The sequence below is a fragment of the Oncorhynchus masou genome, chromosome 13 (genome assembly GCF_036934945.1).
Source record: "Oncorhynchus masou masou isolate Uvic2021 chromosome 13, UVic_Omas_1.1, whole genome shotgun sequence".
NCBI lineage: Eukaryota > Metazoa > Chordata > Actinopteri > Salmoniformes > Salmonidae > Oncorhynchus > Oncorhynchus masou.
In genome coordinates this window covers 38,308,626-38,325,326 of record NC_088224.1, presented here as the reverse complement: position 1 = coordinate 38,325,326, position 16,701 = coordinate 38,308,626, and the positions used below count along the sequence as shown (strand labels likewise).

Genomic DNA, 16,701 nt, shown 5'->3' with positions numbered 1-16,701 from the left:
AACTTGATAAAAGTATGTTTCATGTATTATTCAGAATATACTGTATCCGATTAAAGGTATACTCCATGATGTGATGTCGATGCAAAAAGTAAACAGCATAGTGGGTCAATTTCCTCAACAACGAAGAGCGTTGATGTGCGAGGCTCAGCTTCTCTGCTCTTTGGTCCCGTGGCTACTGTGTGAGAGCGAAGTGTTGCATCTCGCCCATCTCAATATCTGTGGTGCTGCTTGTTGCAACGTCATTTCGCTGAGACTACCTTTAAATACATTGGATTAAGAATGACTAATGTGACAAATCAATCAACTCTCAATAATCTGATGAAAATATAGGACTGGGGATTATATTGTAAGAAGCAGGCCGTGGCCTATCGGTAGGTGTGGTGAATTGAAGATCGCAATGGGGATTGGTAAGAGGCTTATTAGGCAGTGTCCTTGAGAAATCTGTTACCTTCTCCTGGTTTTTCCTCACTGACCCTCAATTCAGGAACTGTTGGATTAGTTGAGGCTTTATACCTACTCTTAGAATTGTTTTGCAGTCTGGTGGTTTGATGGATGTCAATCTCTGACTACACATTACAAATGACATAAACATTAACTCTAACAAGGCTATTTGTTAAATGCTGTTCCCCAGATTAAAAAATAGGTTCTTTCCCATTACTGTACATTGTAACTCAGGGATACTGTGCTATCGTAGTCTGTACACACCTCCTCAATAACACGAGGACTATTTGTGTCTCTTTCAATATATTTTATTTTGGTGGTATCCCCGTGTCTCAGACAACTGTTCCCGTTGTTCCAGTATGAATAACCTCCTACTAACCCTGCATAGTAAACTGCCTGTCGGTCCACATGAAAATGAAAACCATCATTCATTAACTGCATCCTGCTGGCTGCCTTGTAATCGAATTACACTGCCCAGGGGGGTTCTCAGCTGTTGGCATCATTCACTCCAAGCCATTGCTGGCTCGTTGAAAACCAATAGCGGTGACTGACTGACTACATCATTGTAGTTGAATTGCTTATGATCCTAGCTCCATTTACTCCCCACCGCTGCTGTGCTCGTGTCCTGTCATCGCCATCCTATTGCTCTGTACTGTTCATTGAATCAATGTCTGATCATGCCCTCGCATATTGCTGTTGTTGTCTATTCACCGTTGTTGTCTATTCATAAGGTTTGGAATCATTTGTATTTCCCAAGACTTAGTATTTCCAATGAATGACTTATCGCCTTTGTCTTTTCCTTCCAGATGAGATGGATGGATAGAAGACGGCTAGAAACGGATTCGTTTGGCTGCTGATCACAAGAGGCCCGCTGTGCCAAAAGGGATCACCGGGAGGCGGACACCTCGACAGCCATTTGTCCCGTTATGAAGCCAACGTGCATTGTTTGATACAGCGACACGGTGATGAAGCACTAACAGCTTTAGCAGAGAGACAAGATCCTGCGTGCTGTAATACTTCTCGAAGAAATTGACCCTGTTGTACAGGGGATTTGGGGATTTGTTTTTGCCATGTGTCAAATCAGCTTGCCCAGCCGCCTCCCTTGACAGAAGAGAAACGAGACGCCGACCAAAGATGGCCGACAACGCCATCCCACCCCTGACGCTTTTGTCTACAGGGCAAACGCATTGGGGTGGAGTACTTCCAGGTTTCATCCTACCCTCGTTCCCTCTTTTTTCTCTACTCCTCTATACTCTCATATCTTCCTCAGCGGCTGCTGTTAGTTTGCCGGGATTAGACTATGACTATGGAGCCCAGCCCAAGTTTGTTTGCACCCCAATTCCAGCGGACGCAGACCCCAGCTGCTTCACACCAGGCGGGGCAGCACACGGACCTGTCCACGACAGACCCAGCAGTAATGGGCATCATGGACCTGCTGCAGGGGCGCCCAATGGTAACGGCAGGAGGCCGATAGGAATGGGGATGGGGATAGGAATATCAGACGAGGCCAAATCCACCATCCTGCACCTTCGCGAGAGCCTGGTGCGGCAAAAGGAGACCATCTTAGACCAACGGGAGACGATCAGGGAACTGACTGCCAAGCTGACCCTCTGTGAGGGCTTTGGCCGGGGGGTGGGTCATCACGATGACCATCACGACGACCACCATGGAAACGCGCGTCACAACTCCCATCACCCGAGCTCGCATCACTCCTACCATGACACTGACCACCACGGGGACCCACACTACCCACTGAACAATGGGCACCGATCAGACCCACACCACCGAGGGAAGGATAACCCTGGGAGCAAGCATGGGGCCTTCTCCCCTGAGCAGACTAGGAAAACGCTACAGACACTCAAGGAGAGGCTGGAGAACTTGCAGGTGAGCGGGAACAGGATCAAAGGATGAGTAAGAAAAGGGATAGGAAGCTTATTTGCCCTTTGTGTGGATAGAGGTCATCTTGTGCATCACTACGGGGCACTGTTTGTCTCGTTACTGACCTGAAATTAAACACGACAAAGGGCGTTCCGGCTTTCTCCCACGCCGTGAGGATATAAGTGGCCTACAGCCCAAGTTCCATCCATGTGTGTGCGTATGAAGACCTACATTGATTAGTTAATTATCCTGACTTTCACCATAGAGCCGTCTTGCACTAATGCAATGGGAATTCACGAAGCCTAGGAGAGGGTCCTGTTGAGTGATTGTATGACATATGACTGTTGACACTAACAACCAACTGAACACAGTTTTTGTTTATTTTATTGCGTGAATGAAGATCCTTTATAGATACAAAAATCAAACTTAATTGACCACTATTTTGGGGGGATTATGAAAGATGATTTTTTTTATTCTAATGAATTCTGATTCTCATTATGAACCAGCTGTGTTATCAATCCACTTAAAGTGATTCTAGCACTCCATAATGAATTGTAATACCTGCTATAAGACTTGGTATACAGTCTAAGACAAAAAGGTGCTATCTAGAACTTCAAAGCGTTCTTCGGCTGGCCCCATAAGAGAACCCTTTGAATAACTATTTTTGCTTCCAGGTAGATCCCTTTTGAGTTCCATGTAGAACCCTTTACACAGAGGGTTCTACATGAACATAAAGGGTTCTCCTATGGGAACAGCCGAAGAGCCCTTTTGGAACCCTTTTTACTAAGAGTGTCGGCCTTAATAACACTTATTAATACTGGTGGTTCATTGAAAGTAGATGCCGACCGATATAGTGTTTTACAGCAGGGAGAATTAAAAGTGAACATTTTTCACACTGAGTTCTCTTAGATTGCCAACCAAAAGAGCAGTTGTCCCAAAAAATTCTTCAAATGTTGCTTGCTTACATTGTGACAATAATGACCATGAGAATGGCCGTAAGTGTTCAGATAACACTGAGATTCACTTTCTTCATCCTATTTATTGAATATTGTTTATCGGCCGATTTATCGGCCTACATCGAAATATCGGTTAAAGGCCAATATTGGCCAATAATATAGATGAAACGATATATTTGTCATGCTCTAAAAATATACTGTTATCAAATATTCTTGCTATAAGACATCAGATAGGCTTATAGCCTATGCGCGCATTAATAACACATAATAACACTGGTGGTTCATAGAGAAAGGGTTACACAGAAACCTTTGCCTTGAGGGTGTTAGACAAAGACAGTACAGCTGAGATTGGAGCTCCGTCACATAACAGGGACGTCTATGCCGCGAACCGGTTTCCAAGTGTTGCAGGGTTCGAGACACCTTCAATGCCAATTAGCATCATCCATGGTGATGAGCTAATAATCTTGGTGTGCTCTGGCACTGACTAAAGCCGGATTTGATCAGAGACACTGACAGAAGTAGAGGGAGGGAAGGAAGGAAGGAGGTTTTCCAGGGAGGGAGGAGCCGACTTTCGTATTATTTCATTTATCTGCCCACTTGGAGAGATTAGGGGCAGCACAACATGGCCGAAGTAAGCAACCCAGAATGGGCTGAAGTAGAAGAAGTGTCTAAAGAACAAACAAAAAAACATCTCTTTAAAAGTCCTATTATGGAAATAAATTACCATGGATATTCTCCAGAAAGTGTTAATTACCAAGCACATGGACTAATAATAAGATATGCAAACATTTCCTATTATAACTATTATTAATTCTCACTTTCTCCAGGCCAGGAATTCCTCCAGCTCCTATTCAAGCTCACTGAGAGACCTCCTGCAACGTAAAATCAACGCACTTGAGAAGCAGCTCAACAATCACTACGGTGGGCATCATGATTATGGTCACCATGACGACCACCACGATGACCACCATGACGACCACCACGATGACCATCCGGACGACCACCACGTCGACCACCATGAACCTGGTCACCGTGATGACCACCACGATGATCATCACGATGACCAACATGGACCGGGTCACCACGACGACCACCATGATGACTATCACGACACCCACACCCCCACCCCCACCCGCTACAACAACCGCCCCAACAACCGTCAAAACAGTCACCATGATGACCATCACTATGACCGACACTATGACCACCATTATGATCGTAGCCACGGCCGCCATGACACACACCATAACGACCACCATGACGATCACCATGACGACCATCCTGATGATCATCACGACGACCACCACGATGATCTTCACGATGACCACCGTGAAAACGGTGATGACCACCAAGGCACTGACGACCATGCCCATCGTCCTCGTCCAGCCTATAACAGCAAGCCACCACCTCCATTACCTCTTGGCCGTGGACACAACAAGCTGGAAACTGTGCTGAGCCACCTTAACCACAGGAAGTCTAACCCTGGTATTGAAACTCTCTGATAAATAACCCACTTTGCCATTGTTTACTCTTGTCCGATTTATATCATGCATTTCAAGTTGTAGCTGTAGGTATAGACATAGTCAGTGCAAGAGGCGCCACTACAGTCCCTGGTTTGAATCCAGTCTGTATCACATTCGGCCATGATTGGGAGTCCCATAGGGCGGCGCACAATTGGCCAAGCATCGTCTGAGTTTGGCCGGGGTAGGCCGTCATTGTAAATAAGAATTTGTTCTTAACTGACTTGCCTGGTTAAATAAAGGTACAAAAAAAACAACATATACGCTACCGTTCAAAAGTTTGGGGTCACTTAGAAATGTCCTTGTTTTTGAAAGAAAAGCACATCTTTTTGTCTATTAATTACAATAACATCAAATTGATCAGAAATACAGTGTAGACATTGTTCATGTTCTAAATGACTATTGTAGCTGGAAACGGCAGATTTTTAATGGAATATCTACATAGGCGTACAGAGGCCCATTATCAGCAACCGTCACTCCTGTGTTCCAATGGCACCTTGTGTTAGCTAATCCAAGTTTATCATTTTGAAAGGCTAATTGATCATTAGAAAACCCTTTTGCAATTATGTTAACACAGCTGAAAACTGTTGTACTGATTAAAGAAGCAATACAACTGGCCTTCTTTAGACTAGTTGAGTATCTGGAGCATCAGCATTTGTGGGTTCGATTACAGGCTCAAAATGGCCAGAAACAAAGAACTTTCTTCTGAAACTCAGTCTATTCTTGTTCTGAGAAATGAAGGCTATTCCATGCGAGAAATTGCCAAGAAACTGAAGATCTCGTACAATGCTGTGTACTACTCCCTTCACAGAACAGCGCAAACTGGCTCTAACCAGAATAGAAAGAGGAGTGGGAGGCCCCGGTGCACAACTGAGCAAGAGGACAAAAACATTAGAGAGTCTAGTCTGAGAAACAGACGCCTCACAAGTCCTCAACTGGCAGCTTCATTAAATAGTACCCGCAACAAAACACCAGTCTCAAAGTCAACAGTGTAGAGGTGACACCGGGATGCTGGCCTTCGAAGAACACAGACACTGGCAAATGACTTTAATTTCACTCCTCAGCTGTTCATTACTTATATTTTGCTGTTTTGTATTCCAACAGGTACCCGGAAAAAGCCAAAGAGTCCGGATGCTTTCCAGATTGGCTTCCCTATGCGCACTAACTACATGTATGGAAGGATAAAAAAGACCCTACTCATTGAAATCTTCGCCCTCACTGTCTGCCTCTGGATAAAAGGGGGATCAGGGCCTGGCCTAGGCACGCCCTTCTCCTACTCTGTCCCGGGACAGGCCAACGAACTGGTTCTGATCGAATGGGGCAACAATCCCATGGAACTACTGGTTAACGACAATGTAAGAGCATGATTGCATATTTTGCATATTTTCACATTGTGCCCCTAGTGACCAATTTGTGAAGATATACTGTACATTCTCACTTCTTACACATATACAGTGCATTTGGAAAGTATTCAGACCCCTTGATTTTCCCCACATTTTGTTACGTTACAGCCTTATTCTAAAATTGATTAAATCGTTTCTCCCCCCTCATCAATCTACACACAATACCCCATAATAACAAAGCAAAAACAGGTTCTGACAAGGAGTGTTTGAACATTTTTATCAACATTTTAATAAGCATATGTTATCTGTCAGTTGTCCCATTGGCAGCACAAGTGGAAAATCAATCACCTCAAGGCAAGCAAGCTTACACTTCAGTGGCAGGTGACTCCATTCTCATCCAATCAGGCACCAGATTTCGATTTATCTCCTGTCCTCAAGGAACGAGGCAGGGGGCTGTTGTGACAGTTACAGTTCACCTGGATCCTGCTATCACCCTGTCTTTCCCCCTTAGAGACAGTGGCCCTATCCTCATCTATCATCCTCCCTAATGGCATAAGACCTCAGAGGGCAAAGGGCAAGCAGCTTACCTAGCACAGTCATGTGGAGAGGCGTCCCATGACAGGGTGGACGCGGGGATAGACACATGGTCCGGGCCCATACTATACCTGTGCATGAGTCAGGGTTTCTCCCAGACAAGAGGGGATTTGGTGGTTCAACCTGGGAGATGCCTAGCTATGACACCTGAAGTCTATGTTGTTATGAGCTGACACAAAAGGAAAAAATGACATTACTTGAAATGTGATGGCTATTTGTACCTATTCACAAAACCGGACAAATCTTTCATAAAATATCTCCCTAAAAAACAATATTTGTGTTGAATTTTTTCAAAATGTCCACGACAGTGACACTACAGTCAGCCAATGAACCAATCAATTAACCTAGTAATAATCTCTTTCTCCGAACAGAACTTTTCACCAAAATATTTTGTTTGGACTCTTTGGCTTGAGCCAATTAATCAATCACTCAGCCAATCATGCAATTATTTAATCAAGCCAGTGACTCTAATTCTCTGCACAGGCAGTGACGTTGCCCATGGCAATGACGGATGGGAAGTGGCACCACCTGTGCATGACATGGTCGTCACACGATGGGCATTGGGAGGCCTTCCAGGATGGCGTCAAAAGGGGGTCTGGAGAGAACCTATCTGCATGGCATCCCATCAAGCCTGGTGGAGTCTTTATTCTGGGCCAGGAACAGGTACAACTATACGTTTTCTCGTTATGAATTTGCATTCTCAAAGTTCTGAAGAACATATGAAACGCTGGGATAGGAACTGAAATTTCAAACAGCAGTACTGGATCCCACTGCTGCCTCCAAATGTTACCAGCAGGGAATTGCCTGTCACAATTTCCAATTTTGGGCTTTGCAGAATACAAAAAGTGGTTAATACAATCATGTTAAAGATGATTATAATTTAGTTGTGTCCTGAGAAGACACAGGCTATTGCCAAAAACTAAGCTGGGGAGTCAACTTTAGCATTAATAAGCAACTACTTACTAGTTTTTCGCTACTTTGCAACTACTAGCATGTTAGCTAACCCTTCCCCTAACCCATATCCTAGCTAATGTTAGCCATCTAGCTGACGTTAGCTTTAGCCACCTAGCTATCTTTAGCCACAACATATCATATGAATTGAAATTCATAACATTTCATACTAAATGGATGATGGACATCCACAAATGAATTCATACCATATGAAATGTAACATATCAAACTAAATGGAGTGTCCCAGATTTACATTCACTATGTTACATCTACCCCTGAGTCCAGGTTGGAGCATCTGCTAAATGACTCAAATGTAAATATAAAATGACTGATCCCTCTGAAACATATTACAGCTTAAACTGTTGCTAATGCTTCAAATTCATCACTCAGTTTGGTCTTCCTTGGAAGATCCACTCTGACCGGGGCTCTAATGTCATGTCTAGTGAGTTCCAGGAAGTGACTGATGATTTAGGCCACAAATAACAAGTTACCATAAGACTAGGCCATGAAATGGTTTTAAGTACGAGGGTTGATTGATCTGAACGGCCTAGTTTTAGAACGTTGTTGGCGGGTTAACCAACCTTGCTTTGAAGGGGTAAAAAGGTGGAAAACTCAAAGACGAGACAAGTCTGTTTAAATAATTGTGTATTGATCTTTTATTGTGGTATATCTAGTACTTTTACATATTTTGTGGGCCTTTAGTCTTAACAATTACCCTGTGTTTTCCTAACAGGATACCCTAGGTGGCCGATTTGACGCCACCCAGTCCTTTGTGGGCGAGATGTCAGACCTCCAGTTGTGGTCCCGCGTTCTCACACCCAATGAAATCTATAGCCAGGCTTCCTGCGGAGGTCACCTGGCGGGTGACCTCATCTCCTGGACAGAGGCAGTGGTCGAGCTTCACGGCGGGGTCACCAAATACCCCTTTGACCCCTGCCACTAAGGACTACCCCACTCTGCCTCATAAAAAATGGCCCCTGATGTTGTTTAACGAGCTGTCTGGTGTGGCAGCAGGGCTCTGTGCACTACGCTGCAGACACATGACAGGCCCTTAGCAACAAACCAGGCTGGCCCTTAGCCATTCTGCAATTTTGTCATCCCTTTCCTCTCTGTTCTGCCTTCCACCTCGCTGGGCCAAGGAACTGGGAAGACTTTAAAAGAGCAAAGGCTGGATTTAACTGAATGGCCATGAGCGCTGCTGCTCCCGGGATCCAATACCGGTAATAGGATTCCCTGTCTTTAAATGGGTCCACCCATGTTTGCCTCGGGCCTTAGTAAAAGCCCTTCATCAGTCAGGTGTTCAAAGAAACATAACATTTCACTGGGACATATTATGCCGGGATATGGTTCTCAAAATCCTAACACTCCAGATGTTATTTGTTCGTCTTTCTGGGTTTGTTTTGCTGGCGAGCAGGACGATACCAGTGACTAAAAGGAACGCACTGAGGCAGAATGCTCATAAACCAACTGTGGACAATATGGAATGAACAAACTAAAGGCACTCAAAACAGCCACATCGATGGCAAGTGTATGAGTTGGAAGATAATGATTTGATGATTGAATGTGAGGTACTACATTGTATTTTTTGTACATGAAGATGGAGGATCTCATCTATGGTTTTAGTTGTTTTTTTGGGGGGGGGTAGTTTAGCCTTTTCTCAAGTCTACCTTTCACGCAAAAAATGTTAGACGACTATTTTATACTACTGTGTTGTACACACGTGCAACTGATAAACGTTCCATTTTATTTTTCAGATGAATTTAGCTCTACCAATATCAACTGTTCAACACTCAACTGGATTGTAATTTCTATCAGTGTGTCTGAAATGGCTGCCAGGTTTTATGAAACACCCGAGTTGAAGTTGTGGATATGAGCCCTGCATAAATACAGGTTAACTGCCTGTCAAGAGGTCCGAAGCCAATGCTGACATCTCCATTGTAATCTTGTGGTTTTACAGGCAGATTTACCTGACAAATAGAGCTCGGATCTAGATCCAGACTATTTCCGTGTTGTCATAGCAGACACATTCTCTTAAATACATTCACGCATGAATGCACATGCACTCAAAACAGCTTGGGGAAGAAAAACAATTCTGTAATGCTCTAAAAGGCTTATATTCAAAGTCAACCTCATCCAATGTTGGTTTTTATTAATTGGGTCCTGTGTTTTTTATGCATGTAAAATGCTTATAAAAATAGGTGAAAAAAAATATAGCCTGTCTTGAATATCAACTGTCAAAATCATAAACAAATACAAACCATTCATTTTTTTTTTGTAAATATAAGGCATTTTACACAACAACACATCCTTTCCTTGTCTATCCTTTCACTGTGGTCATCCCTTTTCTGTCTGTAAAAGCATTCAAATTAGGAATCGATTTAGTTGCATTTGCTTACTCACCCCCATTTCACTGTGGGCTATTAAGTTCGGAATGTCTATGTCTCATTGAATCACATGAACACTGATCGTAAAAGGGTCATCTGTTGTTGCCATGGTGATAGTATAGAGCTTAGCTGGACATGCCCCCCTGACCACTGATAGTCATTACAACCATTACAGTACACAACAATTACAGTGGGTGACATTTTGTAGATATTTGTTAATGCACCTTTGTGAGAGGACATAGTGGTCTGTATTGTTGTGTAAGAGTTTATAATGCCAAGTTGAGCATTATAAAAACCCATGCTCCCATTTTCCTGTTAGTGGGCCAAATGTATGTGAAGTAAAGAAACACACAAAAAAAAACAATTATATTTCTAATTTGTTACAAATAAAAAATATTATTGATTCATTAATGAATGCTAATACAACTGGATATAATTCAGGTTAAACAGCATTGAATGCAGTTGTATAATCTGAATCTATGTTGCTTCCATAACGTTTGCTTAATCTCGCCTTTGGTATACATTTTAATCTGTATATAAAGACACACTCAATGTTTTTTTTCTTTCTTGTCTGTAAATATTGGGCAACCTTTTATTTATTCATTCTTGTGTGTTTGGTCAAAAGTCCCTTTCCTTTGTGTGTAAGCCAAAACATGTCAAATGAATTGTAAAACTTAAAAGAGGAATACGTGAATTAACTCTGTTAAATATGTTTCAATAAAATCAAGATTTTGAATAAAACGATTGCGTATCTCATGAATGGATATCATGTCATTTCTTTCATTGCTGGTCAGTCTTACCCTGCAAAGGCTGGTGCTGATCCAAGCTTTTGCTCCAGTCAAGCAGTAACACTTCTAATTAAAGCATTGAATAAAGACTGTTAATTTTTGTTAAAACTGTGATTAAGTAAAATCAGATGTGTTACTGCTTTGATGGAGCAAATGCTTGCGCCTACACCAGCCCTGTCAAGGTAAGATTTCCAAACACAGAGCATGCTGGGAAGGGCAGCTACTGTTATATTGCTTACACATATCCAGCCCCTTTACAGATCTGTGAACACCAAACAGGTAAAGGATGGGAGGCCTTAATACAAAGGAAGCAGAGGCATGATGATCAATCGGAGTCCACCTTGTTGGCCACAAGAGGGTGTGAGTTGCCTTTGGAAGGTGTTCTGTATGTTCAGTAGCCGATATCATCATGACGGCTTAAAGACCAATAAAAGTGGGACATATTATGCCGGGATATTGTTCTCAAAATCCTAACACTCCAGATGTTATTTGTTCGTCTTTCTGTTTTTTTTTCCTGTTTTTTTTTCTGTCCAAGTTAGAATGCTTCAGCTTTGTTTTGTATGCTATAAAGAGGCAAGCAGCACAACAACAAAGATCACATATCATATATAATCAACAAGATTAGAAGAACAAAGTATACGAAATACATTTACTTTTGGCAAGGCACAATATAGGCTCGGTTTGGAATATCCGCCAGCAATAAGGTCCTCATCTTTTTCAGGAATAAACTGTAGCCTATTTTAACTCACAATATTAGCTGTAGCCTCAGCTCTGTACGGTATGTTTGTCTTTCTTCGTATAGCACTTTCAACCCCCCAGGGATGTCCTATGCCTTGATATTTGCCTTGTGTTGAGAACCCGAGAGCTGATAAGCGTGCAGAGGGTGCGTGCTGTTGGAAGAATTCAAATCCTGTGGCTGCCGGTCTCAACTGGCTGGTGATTATCAGTTGGCAAAACAAGACTCTCGCACAGCCTACAAAATTGGTCCGCTTAAAAGCATAACCAAGCACCTAAGCCGCGTCAGTTGAAACAGATATGATTATGAATTATTGAGTTTTTTTATGCAAGACTCTAGGTGTCTAAGTATAGATAAGCTCTGCATTTTAAAACAATAGCAGTTATCTAAGCACGGAGGGCATTTGAATTAGAAGTCTTGTGGCTGGACATTGCATTCTGTTATGGCCCACATACTGATTGCTTACATCTTTATTTTGGGCGCCATGTTGAATTGACCGAGACAACACCTAGAGACCAGGGGCCAGGGTTTCCCAAAAGCATCTTACGGCTAAATTCAGCTTAGAACCATAGGATCCTTAAGATGTTTTGGGAAACGGGCCCTGGAGAACCACAGATATTCTTAACAGAAACGTTACAACAAGCTATGTAGAGTTTTTACAAGTTGTCCACAAACATCACAACAGAATAAGGGTGTTTGACCATAATCAAAACTTTTCCTGCCTAACACGTTTGCTATCAAATGTACTTTGCATGAAGCTAAAGGTGACATACCGCCTCAACGCTCATTTGGGAGGTGGAACTCAGCAGAGCTGGATCTATTTTCAGTCTCCAGCAGTGTCCTACTGCTTCGGGAGAATGGGAGTCATAAGACCAGGGGAGAATGGGACATCTGGACCAGGCTTGCTACATCCTGAAAAGACGGAGTGGTCAACAGAGAGAGGTGATGCCATTATCATAAAGTGATAGCACATTTTTATCCATAGACAAAAGCTCAGCTCAAATTGAAGTCTGGATTATTGCCTGTTTGATGTCTAAAAGACATAATGCTGTACTTTTTGTGTGTGAAATATGTCTATAGTGACGTTAATGTCTGTGGCTGAACTATTCCCCCTCTCAGATTGGTGGTACACCCAGTACAGACAGTTATCACATTACCTGGCCCTGCTCTGTTTTCTACTGACCATGGCCACACTCCTACAGACATTTTACTGTGAGTTTTATTTGGTCATCATTTTGAAATGAACAGGTTCAAGGATCAGAAATAGGAGTCCACTGATTTACATTGTTATTGAAGGTCAAGACTTAAGGTTTTAACCCTAACTTGACCATTTAATTAGAATTGTCTCCTGATGCTACCTCATCCTCACATTGCCCTTTCACTGTTTTGTGTCCATCGCAATGGGGTCGCGGGGGTGCATGATGCAGTGGTGCAGATCACCTTGGTCTTTCAATCCCAGTCCGCCTTGCAGGAGGTCAGACTCAAAGACCTGACTCAGAAGCTGAACACCCTGAACCACTCCTACCTCCTCCTCTTCCACAAGTACCCAGCACTCAACCAGTACTGTCCCATCACCAATAGCAGCACCAATGGTGAGCAGACGTTCAGGTTGATCAAACTCTTGCTATGAAGCCATTAATTATGAAGAGTTTTGCTTGAGTTTGCATAGTTCTGCGAGCTTTTAGCTGGGACATGGATGATGGCCTACTGGAAATACTCTCATCCAATGGCCTGTTTAATATATGGACAGGCAGACAAAAGATGATGAAGGATCACCAGGATCAACCTAAAATTCCAAAATGGCCGATACTGACAAGAGTGGTGCAAATGGTATACTATCACACTTGGCCTAGGCTTTTGGCCTGGCATCCTAATAACAGCATTGCTTTAGCTATTATTAGATCATATTGTAGCACAATATATAATCACCACTTGATGGTTTTAAGAGTATTTCTATTGATGTATTTAGGACATTTTTTATTTATACAAGTGATCCTATAGAGATGTAAAAACCTATTACATGGGGGACCTGTTTCACCCCTGTTCACCTTTACCCCTATGACATTGACTGACCTCTGGCGTAACCTTCCACCTGTTTCGCAGAGCGTGAGTGCAGGCCATGCCCAGAGGGATGGGAGTCTTTTGGGGAGAGATGCTACCTCTACACCCATGACAGACTGGACTGGATTTCCAGTCAGTACCACTGCCTAGCTGCAGGGGGCAACCTTGCCATGGTGAAGAGTGAGGAGGAGCAAGTATGACAGCCATGAACCCCGTCACCCAATGATATCGATACAGATTTCGGTTTCTTTGGAGGAATGCTTTGTAGCCTATTTCTCAATTCTGTAATATCACATTTGGATCTCATTTGAATCAAGAGATTATTGAGAACCTAAATCATGATAAATCAAAATCTTCACAAAAATCCTGTGCTTTGGCAGTAAATGGAGAACTGAGATTTACTGAGAATTACCTGGAACTATTGCCAATAAATAGGCTGCCCCGTCACTCAAAGCTGCGGTATTCCTTTATGCAGTAGGCCTAATACAGACACAAACATCATCTAAGGTCAGTCATTCGTGTTTAGACATTCATTGTGCAATTCAGTACATTTGACCCTCTCAGTTAAAGTTAAGAATAGATTTAGGAGTTATACGAAAGTGTGGGGCCATGTCTATTTGAGGCATACATCTGAGTGTTGCATTTCTCTCAGATTTTTCTGTGGGCGAGAGCCAAGGAGTTGAGCCAGGGAGACTCCTACTGGATCGGCTTGAGGAATGGTAACCCAGGCGGGGCCTGGCACTGGGTGGACGACTCCCCGGTGGAGAAGGGGTAACTTAGAATCTTAACTTAAAGTTACAGAAGATTTGCCTCTGAGGATAGTCTAGGGCAAAAACAAAAAAAAAAAAGGTCCGGTAAATTGATAAAAGTATTGTCCAGAAATGACCTGAGTTTGGATCTCAATTCTATAGTTTGGCGTGGAGTCCTGAATCGAGACTCGAGACGGGATCACCTTACCTCAAATCACAGTACCATATGAGGATACTTACTGTATGAGGTCTCGTTGAAGAGATATTGGCCTAGTTAAGCTCAAGAAGACAGCATATTTATTGCCATATGTCCATTTCATTTGATGAAATTCCATGTATGATGCATTACTGATGTATTACTCTGCATTGATGGTTATTTGACAAAGTAACCAAATGTATCTACAGTATATGGTCATTTTTAAAAAGTTTTTTTTAAGTACAAACTGATGGTGTCTGTGTTACCTCTACAGGTTTTGGGACATATTTTGGGATCACGAGCCAGAGAAGGGGGACACCAGGGAACTGTGTGCCCGGCTGTCGCCAGGAGACAGCCACAGGGCCGGTTGGTACGCCACCATGTGCAAGAACAGCCTGAAGAGCATCTGTGAGAGGACCCAGGGCACCCTGCAGTGACAGACTCTATCTCAGGAGAGGAGAGAAAGGGGAAGGGAGAGGGTAGTCGGAGTCCGTGCCATTTGGTTGCATTAAAGATCTTTTAACTGTCTTTTGATGTATGGTATTGGTAATTATGCAATGTATGTACAACTGAAATACATAACGAAATACCTATGATTTGTCATTTCCTCTTGCTGGTGGATGTGGGGGTTTGCACATTGACAATTAAGTTGCTGTAAAATTGCTAGCCTACGTCCATTTTTGGACTTTTAAATTAAGAATAGAAACCCATTGATTCTCCAAGTATTCACACCCCTTGACTTTTTCCAAATGTTGTTGTGTGACAGCCCAAAATTCAAATGGATTGAAGCGTAGATGTTTTTGTCACTGGAATATACACAATAATTTTACAATTTATTTAAAAATGGAAAGCGGAAATGTCTTCAGTCAATAAATATTCAACCCTTTTGTTATGGCAGGTTTAAATAAGGGATAAAAAAGTGCAACTTTAAAACAGTTACAGAGTGGCTGTGATGGAAGAAAACTGAGGATGGCTTAACAACATTGTAGTTACTCCACAATACTAACCTTATTGACAAGATTGAAAAGAATTAAGCCTGTACAGAACTAAAAATATTTCTAAACATGCATCCTGTTTGCAGCAAGGCACTAAAGTAATACTGTAAGAAATGTGACAAAGCAAAGAACCTTTTGTCCTGAATACAAAGTGTTATGTTTGAGGCAAATCCTTATTTTCAAGGATAGTGGTGGCTGCATCATGTTATGGGTATGCTTGTAATTGTTAAGGACTGGGGTGTTTTTCAGGATAAATAAACGTAATGAAGCTAAGCATCCTAGAGGAAAACCTAGTTCAGTCTGCTTTCGACCAGACACTGGGAGATGAATTCACCTTTCAGCAGAGTTGCTTATCAAGAAAAGAGTTGCCGAGTTACAGATTTGACTTAAGTCTGTTGTCTAGTAATAATCAAAAATCAATTTGACAGAGCTTGAATATTTTTTTAAGAACAATGTGCACATATTGTACAATCCAGGTAGAGACTTGCCCAGAAAGACTCAAAGCTGTAATTGCTGCCAAATGTGATTCTAACATGTATTGACTCAGGGGTGTCACTACTTATGTGAATGTTTATTTCTGTATTTCATTTTCAATAAATGTGCAAACATTTCAAAAAAATATAATCACTTTGTCATTATGGGGTGTTGGGTGAGAAAACAAATCTGTTGAATACATTTTGAATTCAGGCTGTAACACAACAATGTTTTGAATAAGACAAGGGGTATGAATACTTTCTGGTGGCATTGTAACTTATGAATGAATGCCTTATGAGCTCAACTACCCCATCAGAAGCCAAAATATAAGTTTGTTTTTTACTCCATTGTTTATAACAATGAAATTATAAACAAACACTGTAGGCCTATAGCCGCGAAACATAGCTACTTGTTGAAAACTATCATTTTGAAATTATTTTATTTAACCTTTATTTCAACAGGGAGTCTGATTGAGACCAAGGTATCTTTCACCATGCAGCTCTGTATTTTACAATTTCACACATTTGACAAGATATCAATATAAAATACAAGAGACTAAACTAAACTACAGACACACTCAGGAAAAACAATCACATTCTTCAAAAATATCTTCGATCAATATTTTGAACTGCCTG

The 16,701-nt window shown here is 42.1% G+C and overlaps 2 protein-coding genes across 2 annotated transcripts; both read left to right on the top strand.

Annotated features, from left to right (window-relative positions):
- Window positions 1-397: 397 nt before the first annotated feature.
- Window positions 398-8,626, top strand: LOC135553325 (neuronal pentraxin-2-like). The gene is made up of 7 exons (XM_064985483.1): window positions 398-407; window positions 1,712-2,325; window positions 4,103-4,379; window positions 4,515-4,760; window positions 5,900-6,150; window positions 7,216-7,395; window positions 8,417-8,626. Exons 1-7 carry the CDS (start codon window positions 398-400, stop codon window positions 8,624-8,626), a joined length of 1,788 nt encoding a protein of 595 aa, XP_064841555.1.
- A 3,761-nt stretch (window positions 8,627-12,387) lies between these two features.
- Window positions 12,388-16,196, top strand: LOC135551424 (C-type lectin domain family 6 member A-like). Its single transcript, XM_064982639.1, has 6 exons — window positions 12,388-12,533; window positions 12,711-12,803; window positions 13,019-13,183; window positions 13,695-13,846; window positions 14,305-14,423; window positions 14,872-16,196. The coding sequence occupies exons 1-6, from the start codon at window positions 12,449-12,451 to the stop codon at window positions 15,032-15,034; spliced, it is 777 nt and encodes a 258-aa protein (XP_064838711.1). The 5' UTR covers window positions 12,388-12,448; the 3' UTR covers window positions 15,035-16,196.
- The last annotated feature ends 505 nt before the right edge of the window (window positions 16,197-16,701 follow it).

Excerpts from the sequence above, each read along its gene's own strand:
- LOC135551424 (XM_064982639.1), top strand. The coding sequence starts at position 12,449 with ATGGGAGTCATAAGACCAGGGGAGAATGGGACATCTGGACCAGGCTTG. Across the intron at positions 12,804-13,018 it reads ACTCCTACAGACATTTTACT|TGGTGCAGATCACCTTGGTC; the intron begins GTGAGTTTTATT and ends TGCATGATGCAG. Across the intron at positions 14,424-14,871 it reads GACTCCCCGGTGGAGAAGGG|GTTTTGGGACATATTTTGGG; the intron begins GTAACTTAGAAT and ends TTACCTCTACAG.
- LOC135553325 (XM_064985483.1), top strand. Across the intron at positions 4,380-4,514 it reads CGACGACCACCATGATGACT|CACACCATAACGACCACCAT; the intron begins ATCACGACACCC and ends GCCGCCATGACA. Across the intron at positions 7,396-8,416 it reads TTATTCTGGGCCAGGAACAG|GATACCCTAGGTGGCCGATT; the intron begins GTACAACTATAC and ends TTTTCCTAACAG.